Here is a 20,729-nt window from a genome sequence, read left to right on the forward strand (position 1 = left end):
GAAATGCTTGTGTGTTGTGAATATTCTTTATGTCCCAGAAAATGTGACCTGTTTTTAACCATGGAAGGGAAATGGAGATCTTCATTTTTATATTCTCTGGGTGGAAGTTTCTTGTAATTGACTAGGAAAAATTTTCTCTACATGGCCCATTTATATGCAGACTTCCTGCTGAAGGTTATGCACTGCCAGGATGAAAAGAAGCTATAGAATGCAGCCTGGGATGCCATGTGCAGTCTGATGACTGAAGGCAGTAATTTACACTGACATAGTGCTGCTCTAGACACAGCATGACCGTTCTGGAGAAGGTAGCATTAGGCTGAGTGACCAGTAGGCTAACTGACTTTTAAAGGTCTTGAGATAGGCTGGAGAGATGGCTCAAAGGTTAAGAGCACTGATTGCTCTTCCAGAGGACACAGGTTCAATTCCCAGCACCCACATAGCAGCTCACAACTGTCTGTAACTCCAGTTCCTGAGACCCTTACGCAGGCGCGCGCGCGCGCGCACACACACACACACACACACACACACACACACAGGCAAAACACCAATGCACCTAAAAAGAAATTAAAAAAGAAAGATCTTGAGATACCAGACAGCAGAAATTTATATGCTGAGGAACTTCATAATTATGAAGTAAAAAAGTCATATAAAAGGCTGTACTAGGAGCTTAGTATAAAGGATAACTAGAGTAGCGCCTTCAATTTAAACCGTTAAATATCCTGTAACTTAGGCAAGGAGAGACGTGGGGATGAGAAAAGTGTGATTACTAGACTAAAGCAAACTCACTTTCTTTATAGAAAAATGAGCTTTTTTTCTTTATTCATTCCTAAGAAGAATCATTCAGATGGTCATATTCCTTCACTCCCCACAGCTCTAATGAATAACATAATGTATTATTTTTCATGAGGCTGGGATTGAACCATGTCCTCAAGCTTGGTAAGCATGAACTCTGCCTCTTAGTGACATCCCCAGGCCTGGCAGCATCGTAGATGGTGATTTTGGAAAAGATCCAAATCAGTTTTTGCTATAGAAGTTTATTTATAAAACTTACGGTGTAAAGATAAGTTGCAATTAAGCTAAAGCTTTAAAAAAGTTTTAGGTTTATATATATTTGATGATAAAATTTGATATGTAGGACAACTTCTAGAAAATAAAAAAAATAAGTACAGCCCATGTCAGACTATGTTTTAGGGCCCAATCCTTTTTGAGATATCTCAAAAGGGAGGGGGAGAGATATTAAAGTCATTACATGAATTATTCTGTGTTCCTCTTAGCAATTCGATTAAAATGGGACAAGTTTTTAAACAAGTGTATAAACAAGCCAAGGGTGTGTTGAGAAACGTGTAATATAGAAACTTAGATTTGGCCCAGGGCCTCTCTGTTGAGTCAAGCCTGTTCTTGGCCTGAGGAGCACACTGAGGGAAGCAGTCACTTGGGTTGGCACGCTCAGGTGACAGCGGTCGTGGATGAACGAGATAAGGACCAGTAGAGTCACCTCAGAGCAGTCCTCTAATTTTCCTTACTCTCTGAAATGGATTTTTATGGAGAGAGGAAAAAAAAACAAAACAAAGCCTTGTAAAAAAGGTGCTTTTGTGTGCGTACCCATGCGCACACGTGCATGTGAGTGTGAGTGTTCCTGGTTTCACACATGCCGGGTAGTACTCTCCTGAATCACATCTCTAGCCCAAAGAGTCTTCAAAGTTCTCAGCCTAGATCCACGTGGATCACCAGCGCAACACTTGGCAGGAATAGTAGCCAAAGGTGTCTTAGGTAAATTAAGATGAAACACCATGATAGGAAGTGACGGAACCAGTGTTTTTGTTTGTATTTAAAAGGTACGTCATACAGACTATGTGTTGTATGTTTACTTCACACAAAACAAATATAGTGAAACTTATATATATATAATCTCATATATATGTATTATATATAATATACTATATCAATATATATATATATCAATATATATATATATATATATATATATTGACCATCAATGTATTATTGTCAATATAATAATATATTGAAGCTAAGTAAGCTTAATTCAGTAGAGACACTGGTTTGAATTGTGTTCATATAGAGGAATGAAATTTAAAGTCACGTAAATCTTTACCATGGAGTCTTTAGTTGACAGCATTCTTAGTGTCTCAATACCCCATATATTTATGTTTGCCAAAGTCAGTAAGGATTGAGTCTTTCCTTCCTTTTTTTTTGAGACAATGTTTCACTATGTCACCCTTGCTGGCTTCTAACTGGATTTGTGGAATAGGCTAGGCAGCTCCTCGACTCACAGAGATCTGCTGGTCTCTGCAGTGCTGGGATTAAATATGCCGCCTACCACTCATAGTTCTGGGATTGAGTCTTCCAACATAAAACAAATGTTTTTTTTTTCCTTTCCCCTAATATCTCTTAATTTTTAACAGATTAGTGAGTTTGGGGAGCCCAGGTTCACGGTAAAATTTTTATAATATTTCAGTGTTCTGCAGTCGTCTTGCCTGATGCGGTGCTGTGTGCTCCCAGAGTGTGAGCTTTTTACGCAGAATAGTTCACACAGACCTTTAGTCCCAGGATAGGTAGTAGACATCTGCATGTGGTTAAGTCCAGGCAGACATTTATTGATGGAAGATTTACCTCAGAAGTATTATTTAAACCATAGTGTCTTACATAAATTGTCCTGTTTACTTAAAAGACAGATGAAGGCACTGATAGATTTAATCTGTGGTTTGACTTTCCTTTCAGGTGAGAGCGCCCATGGTTAATCCAGCCTTAGGCGCTCATGAGGCTGACTTTTTAAAGCCATCGGGAACTCTCATTAGCTTCATTTACCCCGCCCAAAACCCAGACCTGCTAAAAAAGCTTTCTGAAAGAAAAACTACAGTTCTGGCAATGGACCAGGTTCCAAGAGTCACAATTGCTCAGGGGTATGATGCTCTCAGCTCCATGGCCAACATTGCTGGGTAGGTATATTCTTTATCCTTTCAGCTGAATAGAAACATGGCGGCGGTGGGGGGGGGGCGGTGTGGTGTGGGGGGGGCGGGGGGCGTGGGTGCGGGGCCATTCATATTGTAGGTCTTCTAGAATTTTACCTTGTCACAATTGTTGGTGACTGAGCTTTTTACACTTAAATTAGCTTTTATGATTTGTTTTGTTTTTTTTTTTCACAATAACCACAGTAATTATGTTACATGTTTTATCTTTGTAGTTAGAAGCAAATATTTACACCTACCAAAGGAAATAGCTGCCAGAGTGTTTGCATGAGGAAGCCGTATTTTTATGTTGTGTATGCATGCATTAGATTGAAATAGTTGTTTTTATAGATCATGAGTACTTGGATGCTGGAAATTTTATGTGTTTTAATGTAATACAGGTTGAGAACCCCTGAAAATTTGGGACCAGCTAAGGCCAGGCATTTATAATTAAGAGTAAGCCTCTGTGTGTAATTTATTTGGGAGCTGGGTGATGGGCTCCCCCAAAGAGCAAAAATAAACAACAAGGAAGTGTATAGAGGTGTCCTGTTTGTGACTGAATTTTTACATTAACTGCTGTCTGCTATATCATGGCCTGAGAGCTACACTAATCAATGGCTATATAAATAGAAGGCAGTTTGATATTCTGTCCATTTAGCACAATAATAACAGTAGGTTCACCCCTGGGCCATGATATATATATATATGATATCATATATATATCTATATCTATCTATCTATCTATCTATCTATCTATCTATCTATCTATCTATGCTTCTAAAAGTAATAGGTTTCCATATGGGCTTTCCCAAATATCCTTAGCAATTAAAACATTGTTGGATGCATCACCATTCTTGGTTTCAAATTACACTACAGATCCACAGTAAAACAACATGGTACTGGTACAAAAATAGGCATATCCATCAATAGAGTAGAATCAAGAGCCCAGATTCCATATACCTACAGTCAACTGGTTTTTCACAAAGATGAGAAATGATATAGCATCTTTTACAAAACAAAAACAAAAAACAAACAAACAAACAAAACCCCCAAAACAAACAAACAAACAAAAACCAACCCTGGATATCTACTGTAGAAGAAACTTGATCCTTACCTCTCACCCTGAACTCAAATCACTTCCAAGTGGACGAAAGACCTCACTGTTAGATCTGAATCTCTAAGACTTCCAAGAGGGAGTCCACTCAGGCTCTAGGCTCAGTTAGGACTTTCCGAATAGGACCTCAGTCACTCAGGAATCCACAATCCACAAGTGGGACTTTCATGAGATGAAAAGGCTTCGGTATGGCAATGGAAACTGTCAATCAAAGGAAGAGGCAGCCCGCAGAATGGGAAAGATTCCAAGTGTCTTCTGTGGAATGTTATGTAGAAAAGCATTCTAAGACCTGCTCTGCTTGCAGGGGTATGCCCATAATCATGCCTGTCATGTCGTGAGGGAGGACAGGAATGACCACCGACTTCCTGCAAGGGTGGGAACAATCTGCAGATAGGGTAATGCTTACAAAAATAGCTTCTCAAAGAAATTAATTTCTTTAAATTAAAATTGAATTAAAATTTAAGCTGATGCGAGGTGCTAATGAAAGTACTAAAAGGGAAAACAGTGCATGTAAAATAAACCAAATATGAATAAAGTCATAGAATTTCACATGAACTGGAAGGTTCTTAGGTTTTCATTTTTTTTTTTTTTTTGAGCTGAGGATCGAACCCAGGGCTCTGCCACTGAGCTAAATCCCCAACCCCAGGTTTTCATTTTTTAAGTCTATCATTTTCTCTGTGTGTATGAGTAAGTATGGGCATGCGTATATGGTGGTCTGAGGGCAGCTTCCAGGAGTAGGTTTTTCTGCCAGGATTGTTGAGGAAGGATCTTGTTTGTATTGAGCTATGTACTCCAGGCTTGCTGGCTTGCGTCATCTTCCAGGTGATTCTCCTGTCTTCAGCTCCCATCATACTGGAGCCGTGCTAGGATTACAGATTTGTGCCACCCCTCAGCTTTTAAAAGGTGGGTTCCTGGGATCAAACTCAGTCTGTCAGGCTCGCGTGGCAAGCGTTTCTTACCCTCTGAGTCATTTCACAAGTTTGATGTTTTAGATGGAGCGCTTGTCAAATACTCTGCAGAATCTACTTAGTGTTTCAGCTGTTCATCCCATTCATATGGGCCACCATATGTTAAAGTTAAAACAAGTTAACACTTTTTGGGGGCTGCGGCGGTAACTCAATCAATAAAGTGCTTGGTGCACAAGCTTGAAGGACCTGAGTTCAATCCCTAATACCCGAGTAAGAGGCCAGGTGAGGTGGCACAGGCTTGTACTCCCAGTGCTGGCCAGATGGATCCCCGGGACTCACTAGCCAGCCTAGTCTAATTATCAAGATCAAGGTCCCAGTGAGAGACCCTGTCTTTTTATTTTTATTTATTTTTTGGTTTTTCGAGATAGTTTCTGTGTGGCAGTGCTGGGATTAAAGGCATGCACCACCACAGTGAGACTGTCTTAAAAAAAAAAAAATGTTCAAGGCTCCTGAGGAGCAACACATGAGGTTGGCTTCTGATCTCCGCAAGTTTTGTTCCCAGACACGTGTACCCCCAACATGAACACATACACCAGCACCTGCACAAATAATAGATAAGTAGAAATACGTTTTTGTTGTCCTTAATCTAAGGTAGCAAATGATTTATTGAAAACATTGTTTGTGGAATAACCACTATGCCAGGGGCCAAAAGGAATTGTTGCCATAGTTAGTGGTTGGAGGAGGGATTGTTACGCAGTGTGGGGTTTACATTTTACCCTGCAGGGTTTTAAGGGTGCTGTTGATTCTGTCATGTAAGGTGCAGGTAAGTGGGAGACTATCAAAGCCAGCTCTGGAACAGTGTTTTTAGCTGGGAATCTTTTGAGCAAATGAGATGTTATGAGACAACGTAAATAGGTCCAATGAGAGCCGAGGACTGCAGCTTGATGAAGAGGGGCACAGCGTTTAGAGACACCTACTTTCTATTTTGAAAATATTTTTTTTTTCTGTTCTAGTATGCTTAAGTTACAGTAATAGCAGTGATGATAACACGTTTTATTAAGTAATAGTAAACTACGAGGGAGAGGTTTTGCTGCAAGTCAACAGGCGAGTCTTAGTATTAAATAGTTGTGTTTGATTAAGTAAAGATAACATGCAAATGAGATGAGTGTAGTGTGCCCCAAACATCCTATTAAGAAAATGTGGGGATCACTGTTAGTTTTTATTGGATAATTTGTTTCTGTAGCTAAATCATAGTTACTGAGCATTGTCACACTGAGTATTTCACCTGCATTAATGTATTTAGTCCTCACAACGACTCTCAAGAGATTGATGCCCTTCCTGACTCTATGGTATAGATGTATTGTATATATAGGAAATATATATAGTATAAATATATTTATAATAAAGTATATTATATGGCATATATTTATAATATAAGTATTTATATCATATATTTATATTATATATACAACATATATATTGTATATATTTCCTATATATGCAGTCTTATTGTAGATATAGGAAAGTAAGGATTGACTTTGTGCAAGGTCTCAAGTCTGATCAGTTGGTCTATCTCAGGAGCCCAAGCTTTCACCCACCAGAGAGCAAGGGTAGTGCTTTTTCCCTCTGAGATTGAAATCTTATTGTATACACATGTCACAGCTAATCTAAACCTGTCCTTAGTGTCATGTAGGTACCACATAGTCATTAAAGAAAATTTGAATGACATAGTAAAGTAAAGAGGGGGGTTTGAACACGTGGAGACTCTACGCCCGAAGAAAAGTGCTGTTGGCACATTTTGTGTCTTTGCTTGTTTCTATCTTGGCGAGTCTGTGTATTTATTAAGAAGGGGCTGGGCAGGTCCTTGGATGAGAGTCTGCCTCCACAGGTGTGTTCAGTTCAGACTTCTCTCGTCCTGCTCCTGACTGGCTGGCTGGGTACCCACAGGCAGGTGTTTTCACCTTTGTGTCCATGTTTATGAAGTAAACGTAGTAACTGGATGTTTCAGAGGCTGATGTGGAGGTTGGAGGTGTAGCTGGTTTTTTGGTTTTTTACTCTTTGTTCTTTTGGGGACCTGCCACCCAGCTCCCAAATAGATACACGGAGACTCATTCTTAAATGCCTGGCCTTAGCTTGGCTTCTTAAAAAATTATCCCGTCTACCTTTTGCCTCTGGGCTTTTACCTTTCTCTATTCTCTATTCCCTTGTTTCCTTCTTCCTCTGTGGCTGGTTGTGTAGCTGAGTGGCTGGTCCCTAGCATCCAACCCTCCTCCTTTTATGGCACCTTTCGTCACTCTTCTAGTTACTCTCTGCCTGCCAGCCTCGCCTATCCTCTCATTAGACCAATCAGGTGTTTTATTTTTATTTATTTATTTATCTATTTATTTTGAGACAGGGTCTCTCAAGGTAGCTTTGGTGCCTGTTCTAATCTCGTGCTGTAGACCAGGCTGGCCTCGAACTCACAGAGATCCACCTGGCTCTGCCTCCCGAGTGCTGGGATTAAAGGCGTGCGCCACCAACGCCCGGGCTCAATCAGATGTTTTAAACAGGCAAAGTAGCACAGCTTTTTACAGAGTTAAATAAATGCAACATAAAAGAATCCAACACATTTTTTTGCATCATTAAACACATATTCCATAGCATAAACACATGGAACACATCTTAAACTAATACTCCACAGCAGGTTGGAGGGGTAAGACTATAAACAAGCCTTAGAAATAATCTTGCTGTAGAGTACCACACAGATGTCGTTTCTGCAGCCATGTAGCTGACAGGTCATAATCATGTACGGGTCCTTTGCCTTTTATTTTATGGAGCTGTCTGTTTATTTTTTCAGTTACAAGGCTGTGGTTTTAGCAGCGAATCATTTTGGAAGGTTTTTTACGGGTCAGATCACAGCCGCTGGAAAAGTCCCCCCAGCTAAGGTACGTACAACTTCTGGTGTTTTTTCACAAGACCAATTGAAGGCACCCTAAAATTCAGCTGTTTCTAAACGTGTCGCTGATGCTTTTATAGTACTTAGAAATCTAAATCTAAAGTAAAGCCTTAGTGCTTGAAAAAGGAACTTTTGGCTTTTCTGTTTGTTTGTTTGTTTTTTTTAGAAGGTCTAGTCTGTTTTCTTTTTCAGTTTTTGACTTGTTTCAATTCTTAAATGGATTTTGGCTAGGTTGGTCTGTGGGCCAAATTACTATTGCTTTTTAAAAAGCTTCAGGATATTATTCGGTGAATCTGTGATTCTTGGTTACTGCAGTATCATAGTTTGTAGAAAACACTTTGGTTTCCTCACGCTTGTCGGTTTGCGATGTCAAGAGGACGGACCTAATGGGAGGTGGTATAATCAGAGCACAGCGGAAGGATGCTGCTTCCTGAATCCAGATTGAGAACAGAGAGAGAAAGAGAGTGGTTAATGGCAAGCAGTGAGGATGGGAGGGCACAAGCCCAGGAGATTACATTGTGACCCTTTAATAGAGGTCACTAAATATAAACCCTGAGTCGAGGCCTAAGAAAGAGGACTTAGAAATGCTGTCATCCATCTGGCTGCTTTCTGTCCTTCAAACTTGTTTTACAAACTCAGAATTGTTTTACCAATAAATCTATGAAGGAAAAACAAAAACAAGTAGCCTTGAGAAAACAGACCATGGAAAGAAAAGCAAGTCCTTTAAAGAAAGGCCAGGATGTTTAGCAAGAATGCGTATGTGAACGCCATAGATGTATGGTACACGAGACACTAAACTTTCAATATCTGAAATATGAAACTCATCTTTTTGCATAAGATCATAAGGAAATGTCTGGCATTCAAACTGGCTGGAAACTCAACGCTGTTCTTAAGCTGGCTAAATACATTGATGTGTAAGCCAACACCTTAGTTCTGGTTAGGATCTCTGTAGAAAAGTGTGGAAGTTTAGAGGAAACTTGTAATATGGGATTAAAAAGTGAAACAAAACCTAAGAGGCTTAACGGGATACTCAGTGAGTTGTTAAAAGGTGGAAGGGTGACAATGTCTGCTAGTTTTTAAATTCAGTAGCCTAGGGGAAAAGGCTTCTGCCTGCAAGCCTGATAACCTGAGTTCTATTCCTGGAACCCCCTGGAGGAAGGAAAAAAAAAACAAACCAACAATGAAATATTCTCTCTGACCTCCACATGTGTACTGTGGCATGTTTTCCCCCCCACTACCCCTTGCATTAAGAAATAAATTCAGTTTAAGTAACTTAGGTTTGATGTAAGAAGTGATTTTCTAAAATTGGCAAATTAGATCCTGTGAGGCTTATCATGTAGAATATTTTTAAGTTATTTTTAAACATAGAGTTGTTTTAACTTGTCTAGAATGAGCTAGCATCACTTTAATACATATGATGTGTTATATACTCAGTTTAGGCATGAGGGACAAGCCTGAACAAGACAAATACCAACCCTTCTGCACAAAAGTTACATTCCAGTGTGGATCACGAAGAGGATGGGAAAACCCAGATAAATATACGATATAAATGTAGTTGTAAAAAATGAGAACGAGATGACAGGATGATGTGTAGTGAGAACGCGCTGACTCTCTAAGCTGGGGATAGGAAGGCCTCTCCTGCCACCTGAAACTAGGGATTTAAGATGCTGGCCCAAGGGAACATAGAATACCAGACACTGAAAAGGAAGAGGGTGTTGTGTGCTCTAGGAGAAGAAGGCTGTTTTTAGAGAGCGCTGGTGAACAAGATGGAGGGCAATTCAAGATGACGTGGAAAACAAAGGTCTCTGAGTGATGCAGGGCCACCCCTACAGGTTATGTTACTACAAGTCAGACAGACGTTTCTCCCTGTGCCTGGCTTTTTACGTGGGAGCTGGGGATCTGAACTCGCGTCCTTGTGTTTGTAAAGTAAGCACTTTACGCACTGAGCAGTCTTCCTAGCCTGACTATTAGTTATCTTGCTGTACAATAGATCTCTTTTTTCCCCCCTCCTAACTATAATCATGCCTTTTTTCATTCTTTTCTTTTTGTTTTGGAGAGACTGTCTTGCTCTGTAGTTCAGGTTGGCCTTCAACTCCTTATCCTCCTTGCTTTAGAATATGATTAGAGTGATTTCATGCATCGGTGCTATTTCCCGACAGGAGAATTGGCCTTGTCCTGTATGTTTTTTTAGACTTGCTTGTTACTATTATTTTCTTTTTAGCGTTCTTGGAACTTTCATGTAGAACAGGGTTGGTGCTTTGGAGTTTAGACTCTGATGTTTGTTTGCCGAGGTCCCTTTCTGACCCAATTTCTGTGGACTTTCTGCTCTTCTGAACAAACCGCCGCCATCAGCATGCGTTGGCATGGTTTCTGAGGTACTGCCTAGGGGGTCACTGGAGCACACAGTTTTGACAGCATAGACTTCTCAGAAAAGCAGAAGGAGCCGTGGCCTGATGGGTGGGTGAGAATTTACACACTTCCCTGTTTCTGTAGGTGACATTTGTTTGTTTCTTACAGGAACAAGGAGTTGCCTGCATGTAGCCATTTATGGGATGCAGAATAAGACTCGTTTTCTCAGGAAAGCCCATTCAAGGCTAGAAGCAACACGGCTTTCATTGTGTTTCTGAGGGGTGGGGGCTGCGGTTCCTGTGGGATTCCTGGGCTCTCTCAGCTCTGATCCTTCTGTGGTTAGAGAGAGTCACGTGTACTGCCTCAGATTTCAGATATGGATCATTCAAGATGCCCCTCCCACCCCGTTCTATTTGGTTACCAGCTCTTCAGCAGCATTTGAGCTCAAAATAGCAGTTGGCACGGATGTTTTGTCAAAGTTGTACCCATCTTTTCAACATTTTTTTTTTTCAGTGTTTTATGAACCCAGGAAAGCCTTGGCTTTGGAGAGGGAGAGGCAGTTGGAGTACCATCCTGGCGTTTGGGTGGTCGTTTCTGTCCAGTGAGAATGAACTCGTTAGTCTTTAACATGTGTGGCATCAATTGTGCCTCCATGGCCTCTGCTCTGGGATGCTGACTGCCAGGGAAAGGTGTTGGCCGCTGGCTGAGGCTGCTGCTTTGATCAATTTTAAAAAGAGTGGTGATGCAGCTGAAGGCTGGACCCTTTGCTCCATCCACGTGGCGATCCGCACCACCAATCACGCCATTGATTGAGTGCTAACTTTGTACCAGGCACCAGGAGTTGCCAGCCGGTGATCTTTTGCCATTGTCTGGTAACAATTAAAACATTCAGTGCCAGGCATTGGTGATACACGCCTTTAGTCCCAGCACCGAGGAGGCAGAGGCAGGTGGATCTCTGTGAGTTCGAGGCCAGCCTGGGCTACAAAGCAAGTTCCAGGACAGCTAGGACTACACAGAGAAACCCGGTCTTGCAACAAAACAAAACAAGACAAAACAAGTTAACAACAATGACAAAAAACCCAACCCAACCCAACCCAAACCAAACAACATTCCTTGTTCTTTTCCTCAGATCCTGATAGTTGGTGGTGGCGTTGCTGGACTGGCTTCTGCAGGTGCAGCCAAGTCCATGGGCGCAGTCGTCCGAGGATTTGATACAAGGTAAACACTTACCTACTAATTAATGTTTAACTGAAAACACCTGTTTCAAACGAGGCCTATTACATTAGAGATAATAATAGCTCACTGAAGCTTTTCTGTTCAGTCTTTCCAATTACAATTTTTGTTTTCTTTTTGTCTTTTGGCTTTTTAAGAGTTGAGTCAATGAGAAATTATTTACTGGAAAAAATTGGACGTACTTAGCTTCAGTATAGCAGAAATACTAAAGTAATGGGAAATTAATAGGCCACAGTTCTTTGTGTACATTGGCAATGGGGCCAGAGTGGTCTCTGGTGAGCTTGTAGCATGTTGCTTTCCTGTGTCCTTTTTATCTTTAGAATGCTGTTGGGTACTAGGCAGGGCCTGAACACAGCTAATGGGTTCATTGGGAGGAGATTATGCCTAGCATTGACTGGATGGAAGTAGAACTGACTGGTGACAATCTCCAAATACTTCTATATTTGGTGAGAATGGGTATTATTGTCCCCAGTCCTCATACATGCTGGGTAAGTGCTCTGTCACTGAGCTATAGACCGGGCCTTCCAATCACTTTTTACCTAGAATAACAATGAACTGTAGTTGTAGTGTTTATGCCAAGGCATCTGCTTTGGATGTACAGAGAGAGCTGACTCTTTTTCTCTCAAGATCGTAGAACATGTAGGAGAAACCACTTTTCTATGTGCAGTGTGTTTCTCTAAGACAGTCATAAAACATTTTCCTAGGTGGTTTGCCAAGAGAAGTTTCATTAAAATTCTTCTTCATTGCTGAAGATGCCAGATACCAGCATTGATTAAATGCTTACTAAGTCTAAATGATCATTTTGTCGTTCCATTTTTTGGGGGGAACATTTCAAAATACATATGTATTTATCATCAATGAGGGTACTGGAGTAATAACACTACTGCCAATCTTACTTACTTTTCAGTGCCTGAGATCCATTCTAGAGCCTTGTATGTGCCCAGCACGTGCCCTGCTCACTGAACAATGTCCTTCCACTGCCAATCACGAATATAGAAAACAAAATCAAAGTTGGAAAAACTATGACTTTTAAACATTCATAGAATATGATCAGCAGCTCTTTCCTGAACTTAGAGAAATGAGATGCTTATAAAATCCAGTTCATCTCAGTGAGAAAATGAGGCATTTCCAGAGTAGCCATGACATCAGCTAAGGAGAGTTGGGGCCAAAGTGACGTTGCTTTTATCCTTTCATTTTTAAGGTTTGCTGATGAGCGGATTTCCCCAAAGACTTCAAAGTTTTGGAAAGTGGGTTGTTCATGTTTTTGATATAATGGATAATGATATTCAAGTAGCGATAGGTGTATTTGGACGTGGAAATGATTTGAAACTTGCTGAGTTAGCTACTGAGCATTTAATGTACTGATGACAATGTTCACATTGTGAACTGAATAGGCAGCTAGAGTACTGCTGTTGTTTAAGTCTGTTTGTGGTGGTCTGAATGAAGATGACGCCCCTGGGCTCGTACATTTAAATGCTTGGTCCCCAGTTGGTGGAAATGTTTGGGAAGGGTTAGGAGGTGTGGCCTTGTCGGAGGAGGTGTGTTCTTCGGGCATGTTTTAAGGTTTTCAAAGCCCACACTGTTCCCAGTTAACTCTCTGCCCCATGCTTGTGGATTGAGATGTGAACTCTCAGCTACTGCTCCAGCATCATGCCTGCCTGTTGCCTGCTGCCATGCTCCCCACCATGGTGGTCATGGACTCGAACCCGCTGTAACTGTGAGCTCCAGTTTAAATGCTTTCTTTTATAAGTTGCCTTGGTCATTGTGTCTTACCACAGCAATGGAAAAGTAACTAAGATTCTACTTTTATTTGTCATGTATTTACTTAATATAAAAATCACCATAGTGTAATGAATCACATTGTAACAAAATAAAAGCATCATGCAGCTAGATTCTTGTAGGTACCCAAGTAAACACTCGATAGTCCCAAACTCCGTCCATCTCATTGAATTTCTATAGAGTTAGAACGACCATTCTGATTTATAGTTTTATTATCAATTACATTTATTTTGTGCATCCTAAAAAAAAGCCATGACTGAGTTAAGCCTAGAAAACAATTCGCTTTATGTTCTTTTTCATGACTCACGTGTCCTTTGCCTGTATCCCATCTTTCCTCATCACTAACATTGACCATTCTTGTTGTCCTCTCTAAATGTTATTCTATACACACATGTACATTTGTCTGCATATATTCATATTCATGTACACCTTATAGGCTGGGGTCTGAATGTGAGGGAGAACACAAGGTTATTATTATTTTTTCTTTCTGAGATTGGGTGTCTTTCCTTAATATTGTATATCCCAAGTCCATCCATTTTTTCCTGCAGATCTTATGACTTCATTTTTCAAATTGAGAATGATTTTTTTCATACAATATATTCAGATTGTGGTTTCCATCTTTCATCTCTTTTCAGATCTCCCCACCTCTCCATCCTTCCAACTTCATGCCCTCTCTCCTCTCCTCCTCCTCCTCCTCCTCTCTCTTCTCTCTCTCTCTCTCTCTCTCTCTCTTCTCTCTCTCTCTCTCAAGAAAACAAATAGGCAAATCAAAATGACAAACCAACAAGAATATAACAAAATGAACAACTCCTCCCACACAAAAGAAAATAATAAAAAAGGAAACAAAGAACATGAGAAATACACACAGCGCACAGCGCACACACACACACACACCATAAAAACACAAAATCAGAAACCATAATACACAAACAAAAGACTAGTAAGGTAGAACATACTCACACAAAACAATATGAGCCAAAACATCTCAAAAATACCTTTGAGTTCATTTTGTCTGCTGCTGGGCATGGGGCCTGCCCTTAAGTGTGGTTTGTATACCCACTGAGGCTTCACTGGGAGAGTTTATTAGAGATCATTTCTTGGTTGGGGATGGGAGCTCTTGTCTACTTCTCCATCTCAGCGCTGGGACGCTGTCTGGGTTGGAACTACTGCAGGCCCTGGGCATGCGGCCACAGTCTCTGTGAGTTGATTGTGCATCAGCCCTGTTACATGTGTGTACCGCTAGTTCTAATGTAGTAGGTGTTTTTCTGTTGCTATGATAAAACACCATGACCAAAGCAACTTATAAAAGAAAGAGTTTATTTGGGCTGATGGTTCCATAGGGATGAGAGTCCTTTAAGACTGCGTGGTAGCGTGGTGACTGGAGCAGGAAGCTGAGCATTGTGGGGGACATTCTCCTTCAAACCACCACACCTAGTTACTATCTTTCTTTATATAAAATATTTTAATGACTATATTTGTAATTGTCGTAAGCACCTCTAGTGATTGCTGTTATTAAGGAAGTATGAGATTTATTGTAGTGGCAGGGATATTAGTGATTTCCACCACTGAAATTGTTACTGGCTTCCATTTTCCAACCAGAATATGGTGATTGTGTGGCATTTATTTATTTTAAATTGGATGTGTTTCTCATAATTTAAATATATTGGCTCTTCACATTTTATCATTTATTCATCTACAGTTTTCTTTTGAGACACCATCTCATATGGTTTAGACTTTCTTTGAGGTCCTGGTCATCCTCCTACCTCCTCCTTCCAATTCTGGGATTATAGGCATGCACCACCACATCTGTTTGCTTTTTAAAATCAGTTTATGAATTTATGAGAACTGAGGCCCCCCAAATCACTTTGTTTAATTATAAAGTATTTCTAACAAAAGCCATTTATGTGGGAAAATCTCACAATAAGAACTCAGCAATTTACAATGAAAAACCTCAACTTGTATGATATGAATTATATCAAATCTCAATATATCAAATGTCATATCATTATCAATATTGGGACCAAAAGGACTTATAACTGATATGGCCATAGTGACCTTCTTCTTTTAGTTTAAGTAGGAATTGGGATTCTTCTTTTTTCTCCTAAGAAAAAGTATGTGAGAACTGCCTATGTTTAAAAAGTCACTGAAACAATCAAGCCAGAGATAGCAAAATAAATTTTGACTTTCACTATGTAGGGTTTACTTAAAGCAGTGGTTTTCAACCTGTGGGTCATGGCCCCTTTGGCAAACCTCTATTTCCAAAAATATTTATATTGCAATTCATAACAATAGAAAAATTAAAGTTATGAAGTAGCAACGAAATAATTTTATGGTTGTAGGTCACCACATGAGGAACTGTATTAGAAGGTTGCAGCATTAGGAAGGTCGAGAACCACTGACTTAAAGTGTATATGTAAAGAGGATTTTGATGTATATAACAGGGGACTAATTAATTACTGTTTCCCCTTCCACACTCCAGAGCTGCAGCTTTGGAACAGTTCAAGTCTCTTGGTGCTGAACCCTTGGAGGTGGACTTGAAGGAATCTGGTGAGGGCCAAGGAGGCTATGCAAAAGAGATGTCCAAAGAGTTCATTGAAGCAGAAATGAAGCTCTTTGCTCAGCAGTGCAAGGAAGTGGACATCCTTATCAGTACAGCGCTCATTCCAGGTATGCTACTGGGGAAATGGTTAGCTTTAAGGTACTTTGACAAACGATCTTTTGAAATTTAAAATGAAGATTGTTAGGGTTTCTGTAATAAAGCACCGATACCAAAAGCAACTTGGGATGGAAAGGGTTTATTTACTTCAGCTTACAGCTCTGAGGTGACACATGCTGACTGAAGTCACGGCAGGAACCCAGAGGCAGGAACTGAAGCAGAGGCCACTGAGGGGTTCTCCTTATTGGCTTGTGTGGCATCCGCTGAACCACAGCTGCTGCTAGACCAGCATTAGTCAGGGGCCCCCCTAGTTCTCAGCAAACCTTCATCCATACCTCTAGCCCCCTGTTCTTAAACGGGGTTATGGCAGCCCTACATTCTTTTGTACATTGCTCATAAATAAGTTGCTTAATCAGGGGCATGGTTGTGTCAGGACCCCCAACAATTCTGCCTGTAGCCTCAACCATGCGAGCTACAAAATCTGAAAAAGGCTCTGTAGGGCCCTGTAAGATCTTGGTAAGATTGCCACTGACTTCGCCTTTGTTTGGGAGTGACAAAATATTATTAATCTGTTCATAAACCTGTACTGGGTACCCAGTCTGCTGATTGGCGAATCTCCCCTGGCCCAGGAGCTGCTTATCCAAGCCCCAAGTCGGCTGCCCTCTGGCTTGGTTGGCCGCAGCCTCTTCATTGGCAAACTCAGTACTTTTCTTGACTTTTAAGTTCTTTGATCTGAGCAGCTCATTAAGAGCCAAAAAAAAATTGGGTGCGAAGAAGAGGTGCCCATAATTAGTACTAAAATTTATCTACCTTTTGGTTTGCTCGTCCGTGACCTGTTTACTTTCAGTTCGCTGCACCGCGACTGGCCTCGAACTCACAGAGATCCACCTGCCTCTGCCTCCCAAGTGCTGGGATTAAAGGCGTGCGCCACCACCGCCCAGCTTCTGACCTGTTTTTAATTCTTTAGATTTTTCAGTGCTTTTTGACAATGAAAACATAGTGTCTTAAAGAGAACAGAAAAAAAATTAGCACTTGATCAAAAACTTAGTAAAGACACCACTTAAAAAAATAGAGTACAGAAAATAGAAAATAACCTATGATATAAACACAGTTACATGAAAATACACTGAGAGAAATCATGTGATATTATTAATGACTTCTGTGCCCAGGGGCTACAGTGATTTTTGTCCTGTGTTTTTTCATTTTTCTAGTACTTTTATTACACACACACACACACACACACACACACACACACACACAACACACACACACACACACGACCTTCACTTAAAGAAATTCGAACACGTGCAATGGTGTGTGAATGTCTTCAACCTGAAATCACTGTGAAGAGTGAAATCGAGCTTTTTAACCCTGAGTCACAGCTTCTGTGACTGCTTTTTTGTGACTGCAGCAGCACAAGTACTCAGGCAGAGTGGTTGTGCGTTCCAGAGGCCAATACCGTCACCACCTTGGTGGAGAACAATTAGGCTCAGCTGGTGGTGAACGCCTACAACATAGACCCCATTGAGCTGGTGGTCTTCCTGCTTGTCCTGGGTTGCAAGTCGGTCCCCTACTGCACCATCAAAGGGAAGGCCAGGCTGGGGCGGCTGGTCCGCAAGAAGACACAGACATGCACCATGGTTGCCTTGACACAGGTTAACTTGGAAGACAAGGGTGCTCTGGCTAAGCTGGGGAAAGCTGTTAGGACCAATTACAACGACAGATAGGATGAGATCCGCCGCCACTGGGGAGGCTGCGTCCTGGGTCCTAGTTGGGGGATAATGTTTTTGTGCACTGTGAAGATGTGTCTTTGTGATTGGTTTAATAAAAAGCTGAATGGCCAATAGCTAGGCAGGAGAGAATAGGCGGGACTTCTGGGCAGAGAGGACTCTGAGAAGAAGAAAGGGGAGATGCTAGTGAGACTGGGACAGAGCAGAGGTGACTGAGACACATGGCAGCTCGCAGATTAATAGAGACAGATTAAGTTATAAGAGCTAGTTGAAAAAAAGCCTAAGCTATGGCCAAGCTTTCATAATTCATAAGAAGTCTCTGTGTCGTTATTTGCAGGCTGGCGGTCCCTATGAGAAAGTACTACTACAGGTACTAAACCTGTGACTCGCATTGCCAAGCTGGAAAAGGCAAAGGCCAAAGAACTTGTCCCTAAACTGGGGCTTAATGTCCACTGTATGTTTTCAGTACATGAATATAATTACAAAATTATCTTCCATCTAAAAAAAAAATTAAAAAAAAAGAAAAGAAAAAAGAAATCCAAACACTAAACATTTATTCATCCTTGAGCTGGTTGGTTTTGTTTGTGTGCATGTGGGTGTGGGTGTGGTGTGTTTTATCAACTTGATACAAGTTAAGAGTTATCCGAGAAGAGGGAACCACAACTGAGAAAATGCCTCCATGAAGTATGTGCTGTAGCTGGGTGGTGGTGGTGCATGCCTTTAAACCCTGTCTCGAAAAACCAAAAAAAAAAAAAAAAAAAAAAGTCAGAAATCCCATCAGAGATCATCATGACTAATATTTTGATGATAATGTTTCCATAAGAAAAGGTGTTTATGTGTATATGTATGTATTTATGGGATTCCCAGGGAATGCTTTTCTTTAAGGATATGGCACTTTGTTCTTCTTATTTCCTTTGACATGTATTTTTTTGGGAATGATTTATCATGTTTATTTACATGCAGTGCATGCAAACCAGAAGAGGGCATCAGAGTTCCTGGAGCTGAGTTAGGGACAGTTGTGGGACATGTGCTGTGGGTGCTGGTCCTCTTCCAAGAGCAGTCAGTGCTCTTAACCACTGAGCCATCTCTCCAGCCCTGACGTGTTTGTTTGTGAGATCTGTGATGGCAGGGATAATTTTTAGATCTTAATGTGTTCTATATGTTTGTGCTGCATTCATAATGTCAAACCAGTAAACATTTATTGATCAGTAAATAGTAGTTTGGTATGGGTAGAGTATAGAAAGAAGATGTTTTCCACCTTGTGTTTTCTTGCCTCTCTCCCCATCCTTTGTTTCTGCTGTTGGATGATGAAAACCATGTTGCCTTTAGTTTTTTCTGCTTCCTGAGAGAAAATGATCCAGACAATGAGAATGTTATAAAGAGTCCACAGTTGCTAGTGTTTGATTTTACTCAGGGACCTTCTTCTTTATATCAGAACTATTTTTCCTCTTCATGACTCCTTTGCCTGAAATTTATTTATTTATTTATTTTTTGGTTTTTTGAGCCTGAAAATTTTTTACATGAACCTGGTATATAGGTGTCCGAGTCAAACATTTACTGGTAATGTAGATCAGAAAGAAATTTATTTTAAAGCAATTTTTTGTATATATGTAATTTTAGCATTTATTAAAATGAAAGCAAGTTTACATATCGATGACACAGAGATGCTTGTTTATTTTACACAAAGAATGATATTTGGGCTGAATATTCCATACTACAGAACCTAGAGAATTTTCAATAGTTTTTCAGAGACTATTGATATTTCCATTTTATAGTCATCAATTTTGAGATAGCTACATCTCACATGTACATAGTAGAAAATGGCAAAGGTTTGTTTAGAGTCATTCAGAAACTGATGAAAATTCCGTTCTTGTTCCAAGCCAAAATTCCTTTCTTATTATTTTTTTTAGTGACTTCTGTTTATACAAATGATAGATAAGCTGGTCTCTCCAGGTGCCACCGTCCCACCAGAGTGCTGTTAGATGAAGCAGGCAGGCAGGATGGGCGCGTCTCTGAGTGTAGAAATGATGCTTATGTTTGAGTGTTTGTCCATGTGAGTGTTTGTGGAATCTGTCAGCTGGGATGGAAATTATCCACAAGTGGTGTCAGGAGAGCACCCCAGGACTCCCCACTTTGTGAAAGCTCCTAAGAAGGAATTAGGAGACCCGTGCTGTGGCCATCATCTGTCTTAGGAGCATCTGCACCATGGAGAAGGCCGTGTTAGGAGCTGACGAGTATGTAACAAGTGGCCAGTAGAGGGCGCTAAAACATTTACTCATTGAGTGAATGATTAAGACCGGAAGCTAGCTAGCATTAATCAACTCAAACTCCTAATAAAGAAAGAAATGACAGTAATTTTGACAAAGTATATAGCTTTGTAATTGATTATAAAGCTATGAGTGATACAACTCAAGACCTTCTAGGTAAACATACTGGTCTTTGGCTCTACCTGCATAGCTTCTTTTGAGACCTTGTCTGGCTGTATAGCCTAGATGGGCCTTGAATTTGTGATCCTCCTGCTTCAGCCTCCTAAGTGCTGTGATTACAAGATTACAGATGGCCGTTGGTTTTATTTATTTACAAGTGGTTTCTCCTCAGGGTATTTTATTTAGCAGGGTGTCAACTGTGGGATCATCTTGAAGACTAGCTAAAGAGGCGCTGCTCATCGGCTTCACTGCATTTCCTATTTTCTGAAGCTGTGACCTTCACATTAAACTTGCAGGAAGTTTGTGATCAGTGCACTGTCCCAGAGCCTGCCTTCAAAGAGCTGACTGGCTGAAATCCTGCATATTGAGAGACAGACAGACAGACAGACAGACAGACACACACACACACACACACACACACAGACACAGGCACAGAGACAGAGACACAGAGAGAGACAGAGACAGAGAGAGACACACAGAGAACACTAGCTTAATTAGTATAGATTGTATGTGGACTGAAATAGTTGTGGAATGAGGTACTTGTGCTGCCTCTGCTGGGTCAGGTGATGGATTAAAGATGAGAATTTTATTTAAAGCTAGTAGCTTCAGGATAGGCTACTGATAGTCTCAGTG

At 40.7% G+C, this 20,729-nt stretch overlaps 1 protein-coding gene and 1 non-coding gene across 6 annotated transcripts in view; both read left to right on the top strand.

Annotated features, from left to right (window-relative positions):
- Nucleotides 1–20,729, top strand: part of Nnt (nicotinamide nucleotide transhydrogenase) — a 91,206-nt gene that overhangs the window by 10,721 nt on the left and 59,756 nt on the right. For all 5 annotated transcript variants that reach the window (XM_028885378.2, XM_028885379.2, XM_028885380.2 and 2 more), the window contains exons 4-7: nt 2,740–2,957; nt 7,825–7,912; nt 11,402–11,490; nt 15,764–15,951. In XM_028885378.2, the coding sequence (XP_028741211.1) occupies nt 2,740–2,957; nt 7,825–7,912; nt 11,402–11,490; nt 15,764–15,951 (583 nt within the window). The remainder of the gene's footprint in view (nt 1–2,739; nt 2,958–7,824; nt 7,913–11,401; nt 11,491–15,763; nt 15,952–20,729) is intronic.
- On the top strand, nt 17,246–17,321 carry LOC114704262. Its single transcript, XR_003736247.1, has one exon. It is a non-coding gene; the product is annotated as a small nucleolar RNA SNORD36 (small nucleolar RNA).

The sequence above is a fragment of the Peromyscus leucopus genome, chromosome 11 (genome assembly GCF_004664715.2).
Source record: "Peromyscus leucopus breed LL Stock chromosome 11, UCI_PerLeu_2.1, whole genome shotgun sequence".
NCBI classification, from domain to species: Eukaryota; Metazoa; Chordata; class Mammalia; order Rodentia; family Cricetidae; genus Peromyscus; species Peromyscus leucopus.